Below are 13,443 nucleotides of genomic sequence, written 5' to 3' on the forward strand. Positions count from 1 at the left end.
AATTGATTTCATTAGAAAAGAGTTAAATTAATTTATTTCTTAATTTTTTTTTCTTTCTTATTTTTTTTCATTTTTTCAGTGATTGTGGTTTGTACACATGTCTATTTGCTGAATACATCAGTAATAATGTTTTTGATATGCGTTCTATTGATATCAATGCAAAGTACCATCGTCAAAGGTATGCCACAATCCTTTGGCATTATGGAAAAACAAAGAATGAGGATGATGCGATCAGTGAGAGTGAAGTTACTGGTACGGTTGCTAGCAAATTTGGTGGACCTCGCATAGCAAAAGAACATGTTCCGGATACCACAAACTATCCTACACCAAGACAACGGACAAGAAATTAGATATAGTCTATTGCACCTTCTACTTTTTTAGAACAACATTTTATTTTTTTTAACTTTTGGACAATTTTTTGTGTTAAAGTATTTGATGATATATAATATCATCTGTTTAATTCCAATCATATATCATCTACAAAAGAATTACCATTTATCGGGATGCCAGTTATATACAGACTTCATACCAGTTGGATTCACTATTTGGTGTATATATTACACATTGAATATACCATTTTCCGGGATGCTAGTTTTATATTCTAAAGATATTTTTTGATGGAATGTGTATGAAATCGGATTAATACATGTATGCATCTGACTTTAATGTTTTGATTGTTGGAATATTGTATGTATGAATTCGTACAAAGATTTGATATAAACTGAAGTTAGTATTTGAATGACACCCTGAATAAGATTGGAATAAAAATTGTTTTAATTTCATTTATAGTAAGACACAATTGAAAACCAAATTAATATTCATGATAAACTACATTAATATCTCAAGATACCAAATGCATTCCACAATTACCTTGTATAATTATCACTAATATTAACAGTATCTTATATATTAAATTGAAATAAATTTTATTTACAACAGTATGCAATTTGTATGATTAAAGAATGCATCGCGTATAAAAAATGAACAGTATATTAAACACTTAGTTATAATGCATTTCAAACCAATTATGCTTAATTCCAGTCAGATATCATCTACAAAAGAATTACCATTTATCAGGATGCCAATTATATACAGACTTCATACCAGTTGGATTCACTATTTGGGCTATATATTTCACATCGAATATACCATTTTTCGGGATGCCAGTTTTATATTATAAACATATTTTTGATGGAATGTGAATGAAATCTGATTAATATATAGATGTATGCATCTGACTTTAATGTTTTGATTGTTGGAATATTGTATGCATGAATTAGTATAAAGATTTGATATAAACTGAAGCTAGTATTCGAATGACACCTGAATAAGATTGGTATAAAAATTATTTTAATTTCATTTATAGTAGGACACAAGTTGGAAACCAAATTAATATTCATGATAAACTACATTAATTACTCAGGATACCAAATGCATTCCATAATTACCTTGTATAATTATCACTAATATTAACACTATCTTATATATTAAATTGAAATAAATTTTATTTCCAACAGTATGAAATTTGTATGATTAATGAATGCATCGCGTATAAAAAATGGACAATATATTAAACACTTAGTTATAATGCATTTCAAAGCAATTATGTTTTATATCAAAACAAAAAATGAGTCTAAAAGACAAAACAAATAATCATTTTTTTTGCACAGGATAATTTGAACATGTCGTCCTGTTGTGGCCAACTTGACGACATCTACTACAAGTAACTTTAGACCTTTTGAATTTTACATCAGCAAACCCTTTCCAGCGTTCCAGTTGTGGTCTTCCTGCTGCTCTCTTTGGACCAGGCGGCATCAATTTAGGCTCTGAAACATAACTTGGTATATCCCATGTACTCTCGCATGGGAGAGGTTCAACAGGGATGGCATATGTATCTTGAAAATTCTTCAAGCTATAAAAAGGAGAGCAATAATCTGTTTCATGTAGTCTTCTGTATCTAAGAACTGCTATTCCATGCCCGCACGGTATCTCATCATTTTGAAATCTTCCGCAACTACACATCTTAGTGTTTAAATTTACTATGTACCGCTTTGGTCTATCAACAACAACATGCATATCAACTGTTGATGGTATTACCTAACACACAAAAATATTGATCATTAAAATACTGTTACAAAAAAACAAGTCACAAAAAAAAGGTATTGTTTATTCTAATTGTCAATTTATACAAAATTAATTCAATAATCATACCAATTTAATACATGAATATATTTAAATAATAAATAATAAAGGGAAAATCATACCCTCATACTGCTAGACAAAGCAATACTTTTATGGAGCACAAGATCATATTTTTTTGTAAGCTCTGATCTAGTTTTTGCAGCCTCCTCATTGTGCTTATGAATCCATCTTTGAACTGTTACCCTCATAAATTCAAGAAGTGAAATCACTGGCAACCTCCTTGCTATCATGTTAACATTATTCAAAGATTCGGCTATGTTTGAAGTCATGGTCCATGTTCGCTTACATTTTGAATACACCCTTGACCACTTGCTATACCCGATATCATATAAATAATCTCTTATTCTTGGATCTATCTGGTCTATTCTTTGCATAATCGCCTTAAATTGTTGTATTATATAAGCCTTTGCCATTGTAAAAAATAGCTTCTTCAAATCTTCAGTATTCCTATGGAAGTTCTTCAAAACATTACAGCATAAGTGTCATATGCAAGCAAAATGTTCCAATCCAGGATATACTCTTGCAGTTCCTTTCCATATGCTCTCGTTTCTATCTGACATAAAACACATGTTTTCCCTTTCTCCATATGCTTCCCTAAACTGTTCAAAGAACCATGTCCATGATGCATCATTCTCAGAATCCACTATGGCATAAGCAAGTGGAAGTATGTGACCTGATGCATTAATTAAAACAAATATCATACAAATTTATTGTTGATTATAAATGTAAAATTTTTAAAAAATACCTCCTGGATCCATAGTGCTTGCAGTCAACATTGTACCACCATATGCGCCTCTCAAAGCTGCCCCATCAACAACTACAATTGGCCTACAATACTCCCAACCTCTAATACATGCTTCTAATGCAACAAATGCATATAAGAATTTATCACATTTCGTCCTTTCTAATTTTAAAACTAAACCAGGATATGTCTGCTCCAATATGTATAGATAACCTGGAATTTTTTCAGTTTTTACAATTAATTTTATAATCATATAGCTGAACATTACAACACAACAAATATACTAGCTGGATAAAACATGGAAACCAATTATATTCAAATTATATACAGAATGGATACTAATTGGATACAGAAAGTAAACAAAATGGATATTGGGAATTCAATATGTAAACAAACTGCATGCCAGATTGTTGCATTTTTAAAATTCACACCAATTCAGTCAGTAATATAAAATACAAAATTAAGTTATAAAAAAAACCTGGAAGTTTGGCATATGATTCTGCTGGATCTCCACGCACCAATTTTATCGCCTTTTCTTTAGCTCTCCAGGCCTGCATGTATGTTAGCGCAACATCATGCACTTTCAAAACGTCTTCCGCTATATCTTTTGGAGTGTATACAGTCGATGAATCAATAAATTTATCCATTATTAAAACAACTACAACGTCAGTTATTCCCTGACGTCTTGCATACACTCTATCTCTAATGGAACAAGTGTGTTCCGCACAGTACTTTCTAATTTTAAATAGCTTCGATTGATTCAAACATGATGAGTTCATCATCCAGGAACAATTATCAGCAGGACACTTCAGGTAATAACTATTTAAAAAACAAAAAATATCCATTAAAAACTGATATACTAAATACACTACAAAATAAATACAAATTCAAACAAAAAATAAAATCCTTACCAAGATGAACTAGAACGAGTCACAAGAAATCTGAATTTTTCCACAACTCCATAATGTCGCATAACCTCCATAAGTGTTTCTTTATCATTGTAAATCTGATTTTCAACTATAAATAAATTAGAAAGGTCACTGATTACTCCATTTCCTTCATCAGTATTCTCATCGACAACTCCATCTAAATTCGCTCCTATCAAGCGGATGGAGTTGCTAGAGTATAAATCAAAGTTAGTTAGTGTTCTACTAACATCAGAATGTCTCCTATCCACAACAAATACAGAATCCTGATTATCTATTGCTATATTCTTCAAAGTTATGCACAATGGATATTTCGTAAAGAAATCTACATTAGATTTCTTTTGATCTAAAAAAAACCTGCACACCTACATCATTGTGGATACTAACAGGGGGACATCTATCACTAACTATATATTTTATATCAATATTGTGAATATTAGCATCTATCATTAGTTGCGATGTTATCGCACTTACTAGACCACTATAAAGACTAGAATACTCATATATAATCCCCTCCATCTGAAAATCAACATATTTCCCTGTTTCATTAAAAAAACTAAAAATTAGTCTTACATAATAAATAAATAAAAAATTACACACACTTGTCATTATTTTTTCATTCACGAATCATTCATACAGTAAACTACAAACATATTTTAGTTTAAAAAAAATACAACAGATTTCATACATACTTAATACAACATTCATATATCCAATCATCATTTATACCAAAATTTATACATTTCTCATACCAAATAGTTCATTCCTTTCGCACAAATTTATACATAATTGACAAAACTTAAATAAATAAACGCATTTTGAATTTCATACCAACTTAAAACATTTTTAATACACTTATTCAAACTTTAAAATAACTTTTTTTTCTAACTAGTTAACACACTTTCATATTAACTTAAAACAACTGTCATCTATTTCTTCAAAAGTCTAAACAACCTTTTTTTCACCTTACTGAATATACTTTCGTACCAAATTAATTATAATTACACTAAACCACTACCAAAAAACCAAAATTTACCAAAAAAATCACTAATATTACAATTTCACAACAAATAATAAGTATTATGAACAAAACGTATTGTTTATACAAAAAAAAATATCACATTCAATATAGTTACACTTTACATTTTCATTTTTTTCTATTTCATTGAAATCCAAATAAAAACAGTAAACAATTAAAAATACTAACCTGAAGCAATCCATCTTCCGCCATGTTTAATTAATATTGATATGTAGTTGTCCATCACAAAAAAAAACACGTTTTTTCAACAAAAAAAAAGAAGAAATAATTGTCGACAGTCTCAATTTCTGGAAGAAAAGACGAAGAGAGAGAAACATAAAAGAAAAATGGATAAAATTTGATTTTTAAATTAATTTTAACAAATTGGAGTGAATTAAGGAAACTGAATATTCTTAATTAGTTTGAAATTCCTTAATTCGTGCTAATTAATAGTTATCTTAATTTAATTCAAATTTAAAAGCCATCCCTATTTCCGTTTTTTTCATTTTTTCATTTTTAAACGTTTTATTTTAATTTCTTTTTATCAGTTTATTATTTTCAAATCAAATGTTTTTAATTATTAGAAATACTTTTTTATTTTAATAATATGTTACAACCTGAAATTTTTAATGTTATAACTTGAAAGTCTAAATCTACTGCTATAACTCGAAAATATTAGTATACTATATGTCATATTAGAAATTTTCACAAAAAGAAACAACCCCACCCCACACCCCTTTACCTGTCATCTTCTCCACTCCATCTCAAAAATCTCTTGGGCTTCATTTTGATTCTACTTTTTTTTTTCTTCGTTAAAACGAAAAACTCAATTTGCTAAACTTAATTTTCTAGTTAAATTATTGGCTGTCTTCCCCCATTATTTAATTTATTTAAAAATTATAAATTCCACATTCAAAGAAAGTTTTACTCTAGATTTAAATTAACAAGTAGACACATTTGGGCCAGGTCACATTTGGGCCTGGTCTTGTACAAATCTTTGTTATTTTGAAATAAAAAAGGGTCTATGGCCTGACTTTAAATTTTTTTAAAAAAAGTAGACACATGAATAAGTTAAAAAAATTCATTATATATTTTTATAAATATGCATAAAAAAATCATTTTAAATAGGATTTCCTATCGATTGGAACGAGTAAATATCTAAAAATAATAATAAACCTGTGTCATGTGGGCTTTTAATTTAATAGGTAACATGCTTGTCATGAATTAAATAAAGGAGAAGCACATACGAAGTAAAATCGATTTTAGTAGGGAGCTTTTTATTTCTAAAATAATTTTTTTCATCAGAATTTGAATTAGTCGAATTCGTGGGAATCACTACTAGAAATTATTGTGTGAAATGATATGATTTCCACTTAACCAACTTACTACAAAACTGGGAAATTTTCTATTTTTTACATATGAAAACATTACTATTTTTTATTGAGCGATTCAATTAAAATATTTGTAGGAATAACCACTTTACATTTTTCAGTGGGAATTTTCAGTAGAAAATAGTGATTTTTTAGTTGTGGCCATCAGGAGGACTAAATAAGAGTCAATTAAGCATAGAAAAGTTTTTTTTCGCTGGATGTAATTTATTTTTCTGGGCGAATTTATACCACTAATAGAGTGTCTTTTTATTAATAATAAAATAAAATCCTCAATATGAATAAATACAAGGAAGAGGGTCGAGGCCTTACTTTACCAATCCTAACGAGATAGTTTTTTTTTTCTCTTAATGATATAATGAAATGAATATTGAATCTAATTTTTACGTGAAATTTCATGTGTTTGGCATTTGTTTTCCGTTTTCATCTTTACTCATCAATTATTTACTAAAATCTAAGTTGAAAATGACATTTATTTGTTTTCTGTTTTCCTCTCTACTCTTTACTCATCAATTATTTACAAAAATCTTAGTTGAAAATTAAATTGATTTGTTTTCTATTTTCTTCTTTTTATTCATTTCATTTTATTTTTTCCTGATAACGACACCAGAAAGATATTTCAAAAATTGCAAAAGTTTTGATGGTTTTGGTCCATAAAACGTGATGAAACATTTTAATCTAAATAAAGAAATTACGTATAACTTTTTTGGATAAAGTTGAAATTGTTGTCCAATTGTAAAAAATAAAAAAAAAACAATTAACTGGGTGTATACGCAGTGTGCTTAAATGTTAATCATGATTTAAAGTGTGTGGTAATCAATAATATGCATTTTGCCCCATAATTGCGTTATAAATAGTTGTTTAATCAATTCAATAAACAAAAACAATGGATCGAAGAAAGTGAATGAAGAGGACATTTATGTACAATATTTTTTTAGTTAGTATCAAGAAAATGAATTTTTTTCTTATTTGACAAAATTTTAATTCCACCATTAATATTTTACTCATATTAGATCTCACTTATTAAGCAAAAATGTCAACGATATGTGATTTTTGTAACATATTGTGTTAATCATGATTGTACCTATCGTACTATTTCCTTAGTCCATTTTTACTTATATTGTTTATTATGTCATCTTTTTGATATAATCAATTCAATATTTTAAAAAATATATTAGAAAATAACTAAAGTTAATAATAAGAATAAATTAGAAATTAAGTGATAAATTATCTCTTTATTTTCTAAACTTAAAAATAAATATGAACATCTATTTTAATATAGTAAATAAATAAAAATAGAGGAGAAAATAATAGTTAGTCTTGATGCACTTTTCTACATAGTATATTCAAAATCATAAATTAAAAAAATAATTTGATATACTATTCATATCATTATTTAGGATCATAAAATTGAATTATATATATATATATATATAAATCACAAATGTAATTTCAAAGAAATATATCTAAATATCATTAAAGGATCTAATGCAGTGGATGAAGTTACTCATCTCTTAACTACTGATTTCGAATTCGAGCCTTAAGTATGAAAAAATTCATTTTAAGAAGCATTTTCCACGAAAAGGACTCGATGCAATGCAAAATTAAAATAATCAGACTCTAATATAAATATCGACTATCACACCAATGTGGCTGAAATATTGATACTGAACTCTAATGATTACCTCTTTTTGTTTCATCCCACCTTCCAAATTACCACAAAGGAATATGATTGAGTATATTCTTTGAGGATTCCCAAAGTATTTACATGATTTTTGGGTCTTGCAATTACTACTAGGAACTCCATCACTTCAGAAAAATAATATTTGGTAAATTAATTACATTTTTTTTTATTTTATATTTCTCAAAAAGAAAATTTAACTTTTATGTGTTGGAGATTTGAAAAGATCTTTTTCATCTATTTAATTTATATAATCGGTCAAATGATTTTAATATCCTCCTCCCTCCCATAAATGCCAAGTACTCAGGATCTAAATATAATATAGTTGATAATTAAAAAAATTAATTAGGAATTGACTTTTCACCTTTCTATTTTTTTTCTCCTTGATCTTTCACGATGATGTTTATGGCGATCTTTTATATATATCTACCGGTCACAATAAATAGACACATAAAAACTCATGTTTTACTATAACCGTCCATTTCAAACTTGCATCATTACATAGATATATAGTTTTACGACAACCGCCTCTTTCAAAATTGCATTATTACATAGAGATCAGTTTTGTACATGTTGGAAGTTGTAGCTATAACTTATACTATTATTTTTTAGAATAATTAATTATTTACCTATAGAAAATAAATTAAGATTTGATTTATTTGATTACAGTATTTAGGTTCCTAACTAAAAAAACGTGATAAATATATTTTGTGTCAAATCCACTCAAAAGGAGTATTAATTACCCCTTAGCTCATTAGTTTGTTCTGCTTCTGAATTCTAACTTTTTATTAATAAAATACGCCATTATGCGTTAATATAGGATAAATATATGCCATTATTCGTATAGGAAAAAAGAGTTTCTTCATATTAGATGACGATTAGGGTTAGTGCAATGTTTTGCATCTCCAAAGAATATCTATGTTGTGGACAAAATGGATTCATCCGCTCGACTATGATCGGTTTGGATCCGTTATTGGTCAAAATTAAAATCAAATCAACTTAATCGGTTTTAAAATTATCAAAACCAAATCAAACCAAATATAATATATATTTATCGGTTTGGTTGTTATCGATTTCGGTTCGGTTATTAACCACATACAAAAATAAAAGAAACAATTAATTCAAAACGTGAAAAAGTGACAACAATCCATTCAAAACGAAAATAGTTAGAATGACTGACATAACTTTCAGTAAATTGAATTTACTATGAATAATGCTTCAAAATTCATTATTTTGGCCTAGAAGAAAGAGAGTGACATTTTCAATCCCACAAAGAATTGTCATAGATACTCATATACTTGAAACCAATAAGATAAATATTCCCACTTTGGCCATTTTTGTTTTCACAATTAAATTATAAATAAATTTTGATGAAAACATATATAAGATCTTTAAAATTGTTTATAAAAATAATATATTATGTATGTATAATAATAAAATATATGTATATAATTTGTCGGTTCCATACCGTTCGGTTAAGTTATTTCTTTAGTTTTTTCAAACAAAATTATAACCAACCCAAATACTATCAATTTTTTAAAATATACAACCTAACCAAACCAAACCTAAATAAAATCGGTTTGATTCAATTTTTCGGTTAGGATCGATTTTTATCCAAACCGTGAATATCCCTACTCTCGACCATCGATAACGTGAGTCTTAGTTGCTCCAGCTTTTTATATTGAGAAATTCATAAATCTCTTGAACTAATATTTCCGATTAATCAAAATACTTCAAGATATATATATATATATAGATTAATCTTTATTTCAAATATAAAGATAACTATAGCATATTTTTACTGACAACTGTAGAATATTTTGACTTCTTTGTACGAAGTTTACAAAACAATCACAAATGCCTATATATAAATTAACACACACAATCCAAATGTTTATTTTAACTCTCTCTTTACTCTTCTTCTTCTTCTTCTTCTTCTTCTTCCATTAATATTTTTTTGTTAAAACACTTTTTTTCAGCAAAGCCTTGGCTGACTCCTTAATCAACTTCCAAGCTGAAATTATATGTCTGTCCTCCGTGAACGTAGCACCTACTGCAAACCTTAACATATATATTCCACCCACTATAGTGTGTGCCATGTAAATTCGACCCGTCGAGTTAACACTATCAAGCAATTTCTTGTTTAAAAACTCAGTGTACCCCGGTTCATGTTCCTTGTTGGGGTTGAACTGGAAGCACACGAGTGAAAAATGTCGTGGCACGACAACATCAAACATCGGATCGGACCTAACGAACCCTTCAAACATTTTAGCCATACGAACATCGGACCTAATGTGGCTCTGAAGATTGGCTACGCCATAACTACGCATGACGATCCATAATCGGAGAGACTTGAACTTTCGTCCCGTACCGATTTGCCAGTCTTTGTAATCAACAACCGAGTCATATTCAGATCGTTTATTACGTAAGTACTCGGGATTCGTGCTCAATGCCTTGACTAACACGTTTGGTTCTCTCACCCACATGCAACAACAATCTAAGTAACTTAATAGCCATTTATGTGGGCTTAGGCTTAACGAGTTCGCTCGTTCAATTCCATCGAGATATTGTCTAAACTCTGGACATATACACGCGCTACCTCCATAAGCAGCGTCCACGTGGAACCAAATGTTGAATTCCTCAGCCAGCTGACCCAGCTGGCTGAGAGGATCAACTGCTGTTGTGGAAGTGGTCCCAATAGTAGCACAGAGGAAAAGTGGGACCAGTCCAGCAGCAACGTCAGCTTCAATAATTTCATGTAGGACTGAAGGAGATAAAGCGAAATCGCTTTCAATAGAAGTTGGTACCGCACGAATATTGCATGGGAAAATACCAGCTACTTTGCAGGCTTTGGTATACGTAGAGTGCGTTTGATCAGAACCGTAGACTACAAGTTTTCCGATGTTATCAACGCCTATATTATCGAGCTTACGATCACGTGCAGCGATTAACGTGCATAGGATCGCTTCACTGGTTGTACTTTGAAGTACACCACCACCCGTGCCAGAAAACATGAAGGCTTTTGGTAATTTCAACATATTAGCGAGCCAGTCCATGACTATCATTTCCAACTCCGTCATGGCTGGCGAAGCCAACCAGTTAAATCCAACGGAGTTGAAACAATTGCAAAGCATTTCACCGAGGAACGCAGCAGAACTAACGGTAGCTGGAAAAAATGCGAAGAAATTGGGGCTCAACCAATGGGTCATACCGGGGACAATATGGTTGTGGACATCTTTCATAATGGCTTCGAATGATTCTGGGCGATTAGGGGCATTTTGGGGTAATTGAGTACGGAGATAACCCGGTTCGACTTGACTAAGAACCGGGTAGGTCTCAATATTCTTGTAGTAATCAGCAATGAAGTCTACCATTTGATGGGCTTGGGTGCGGAATTGTTCCGGGTCAAGTGGATTGAATTTTGGGAGGTTGGATTGGGTTTGAGCGTTGTTATTTGAATTAAAGGTTCCCATAATAGATGTTTGGAATTAAGTTAGGAAAAAAGGAATTAGAGTGGGAGATTTTATAGCAATAGGGGAAAGACAAAATTGATCAATGAAGTCCAAAGCGCATCTAAATTATCTTTTTTTTTTAAAAAAAAATTATATCTAAACTATTGAGAATTGTGAGTTTTATATCTAAATTATCATTTATTAATTTGGGAAACACAATTTTTTTGATGATGGATAATACACTCTCTCTTTTATTTTAAAAAAAATTGTCAACGTGACATTTCACATAAACAAAACATTCCACCTTTAACAAAAAATAAATAAATTATTAATATTAGTTATAAATAAAAGATTAAAGTATCACTATCCCAAAAAAAGAAATCATTAATTTGGGGCACACGAATTAGAGTCCGTTTGGATTGACTTAAAAAAAAGTTTTTAAGTCAAAAATAAAAAGTCAAACTTAAATGACTTTTAAGTCAAAAAATAAAAAGTAGGAGGTGATCTACTTTTTGTTTTTAACTTATTTTAAATTATTTTTAACATTGTCAAACACTTTCTAACTTATTTTAAGATACTTTTGATTTATTTTAAGTTATTTTTATATTTACCAAACATTTTTAGAAGTTAAAAACTGACTCAAAACTAGATTTGACAACTTTTAAGTCAATCTCAACACCCTTTTAGTCCTTCTCTTATGGTTCTAACCTTGTGACAGATAACCAAAAAAAGAGGCAATAAATTACATCTTAAATAAACTATTCCCCAACTCTCTCTAGGAGTTATGTGCTTGTTAGTATTCCTTTGTCAATGGCTGACCCAACTCTTTTCTTTCAATGGTCGGTAAGTGCTTTCTATTCCTATTAAGTGGGGTGACAGTTGCTAAATAAAAAGGTGGCGCCGTTTTCGCTAAAGAAAAACAATTCTTCATCCAGGATAGGAAACAAAGTTGAGAAAGAGGTCGGAATGTATTTATTGAAAAATTATATTATATATATAAAATTATAATTTTTTTAATATAATTAAATAATAAATGGTAAATTTCTTGGTGAAAATTTACCACCAACCACTACCACTCTCATGGGCATGGCCTCTAACAGTCCATCCGATAGAAGTTGTGAGATTTCCAAAAGAAATGAATGTGAACTGAAAATTAATTGTTCATTTAGTTTTTTACCTTTTAGATTCTTGGAATATGCATATTAATTTGTAATATATTCATGAACTATTGATAATTCTTTTTTTATGAGAACTTTTTCTGTCTAGAACTTTTATTCTATAAATAGTGTTTTTTTTTTTGAAAAGATAATCACTTCAAAAAACATTAACATAAAATATTAGCTATAATTCTAAAGACCTTCCTCCAAATTTTTCTTCGTGCATAAATCTAATGGTTTACTTTACGATATTTTGATTACCATAAAAATTTTAATAACAATTCTTATAACCTATTTATTTATCATTAATACAAAATAATTATAATTTTTCTTATTTCCCCCCTTTTATCCATATTTTTGCTTAATTAATTTTATTCATAGAGAATTTGTTTGAGATGATTTTCTTTGTCAATATCTTCACCAAACGAAACAATAAACCACAATTCTCTAAATCCTTCCTTTCAAGGAATCATTACTCAATAAGGTTCTTTTTCAAATCTGAATATGTCATCTTAAAAGGTGGAATATTAAGCACTTATATAATTATTTATTAATAAAAAATGAGTCTAACATCTTTTCGAAAATAAATATAAAATAATATTAATTGTCATGTTTTTGAATTCTAGAAAAATACAATATAATGAATCATTACTCCATTAGAGTTTTAGACAATGGATGGGGAATCGCTTCGACAGAAAACGCTTTATTTTTTTAAAAAAAAAATTGGTACTTCAAAATAGATACCGAACCACCTGAATAAAAAATAAAAAATAAAAAATGAAAGAAGTAGACAAAAAGGGATAGGGTTCTCTTTGTTTTATCCTAAATTTGCTTGCACGTATATATACTGCCAAAATACTAGTATGAGTTTTTTAAA

General features: G+C 29.2%; 1 protein-coding gene and 1 pseudogene across 1 annotated transcript; both read right to left on the reverse strand.

The window, feature by feature from the left end:
- Nucleotides 1-1,031: 1,031 nt before the first annotated feature.
- On the reverse strand, nt 1,032-5,101 carry LOC125817682 (uncharacterized; annotated as a pseudogene).
- A 4,802-nt stretch (nt 5,102-9,903) lies between these two features.
- On the reverse strand, nt 9,904-11,430 carry LOC125817683 (tryptophan decarboxylase TDC2-like). The gene has a single exon (XM_049497238.1). It carries the CDS (start codon nt 11,428-11,430, stop codon nt 9,904-9,906), a length of 1,527 nt encoding a protein of 508 aa, XP_049353195.1.
- Nucleotides 11,431-13,443: the final 2,013 nt, after the last annotated feature.

This window comes from Solanum verrucosum, unplaced genomic scaffold (genome assembly GCF_900185275.1).
Source record: "Solanum verrucosum unplaced genomic scaffold, falcon-dt-bn FXZP01000280.1, whole genome shotgun sequence".
NCBI lineage: Eukaryota > Viridiplantae > Streptophyta > Magnoliopsida > Solanales > Solanaceae > Solanum > Solanum verrucosum.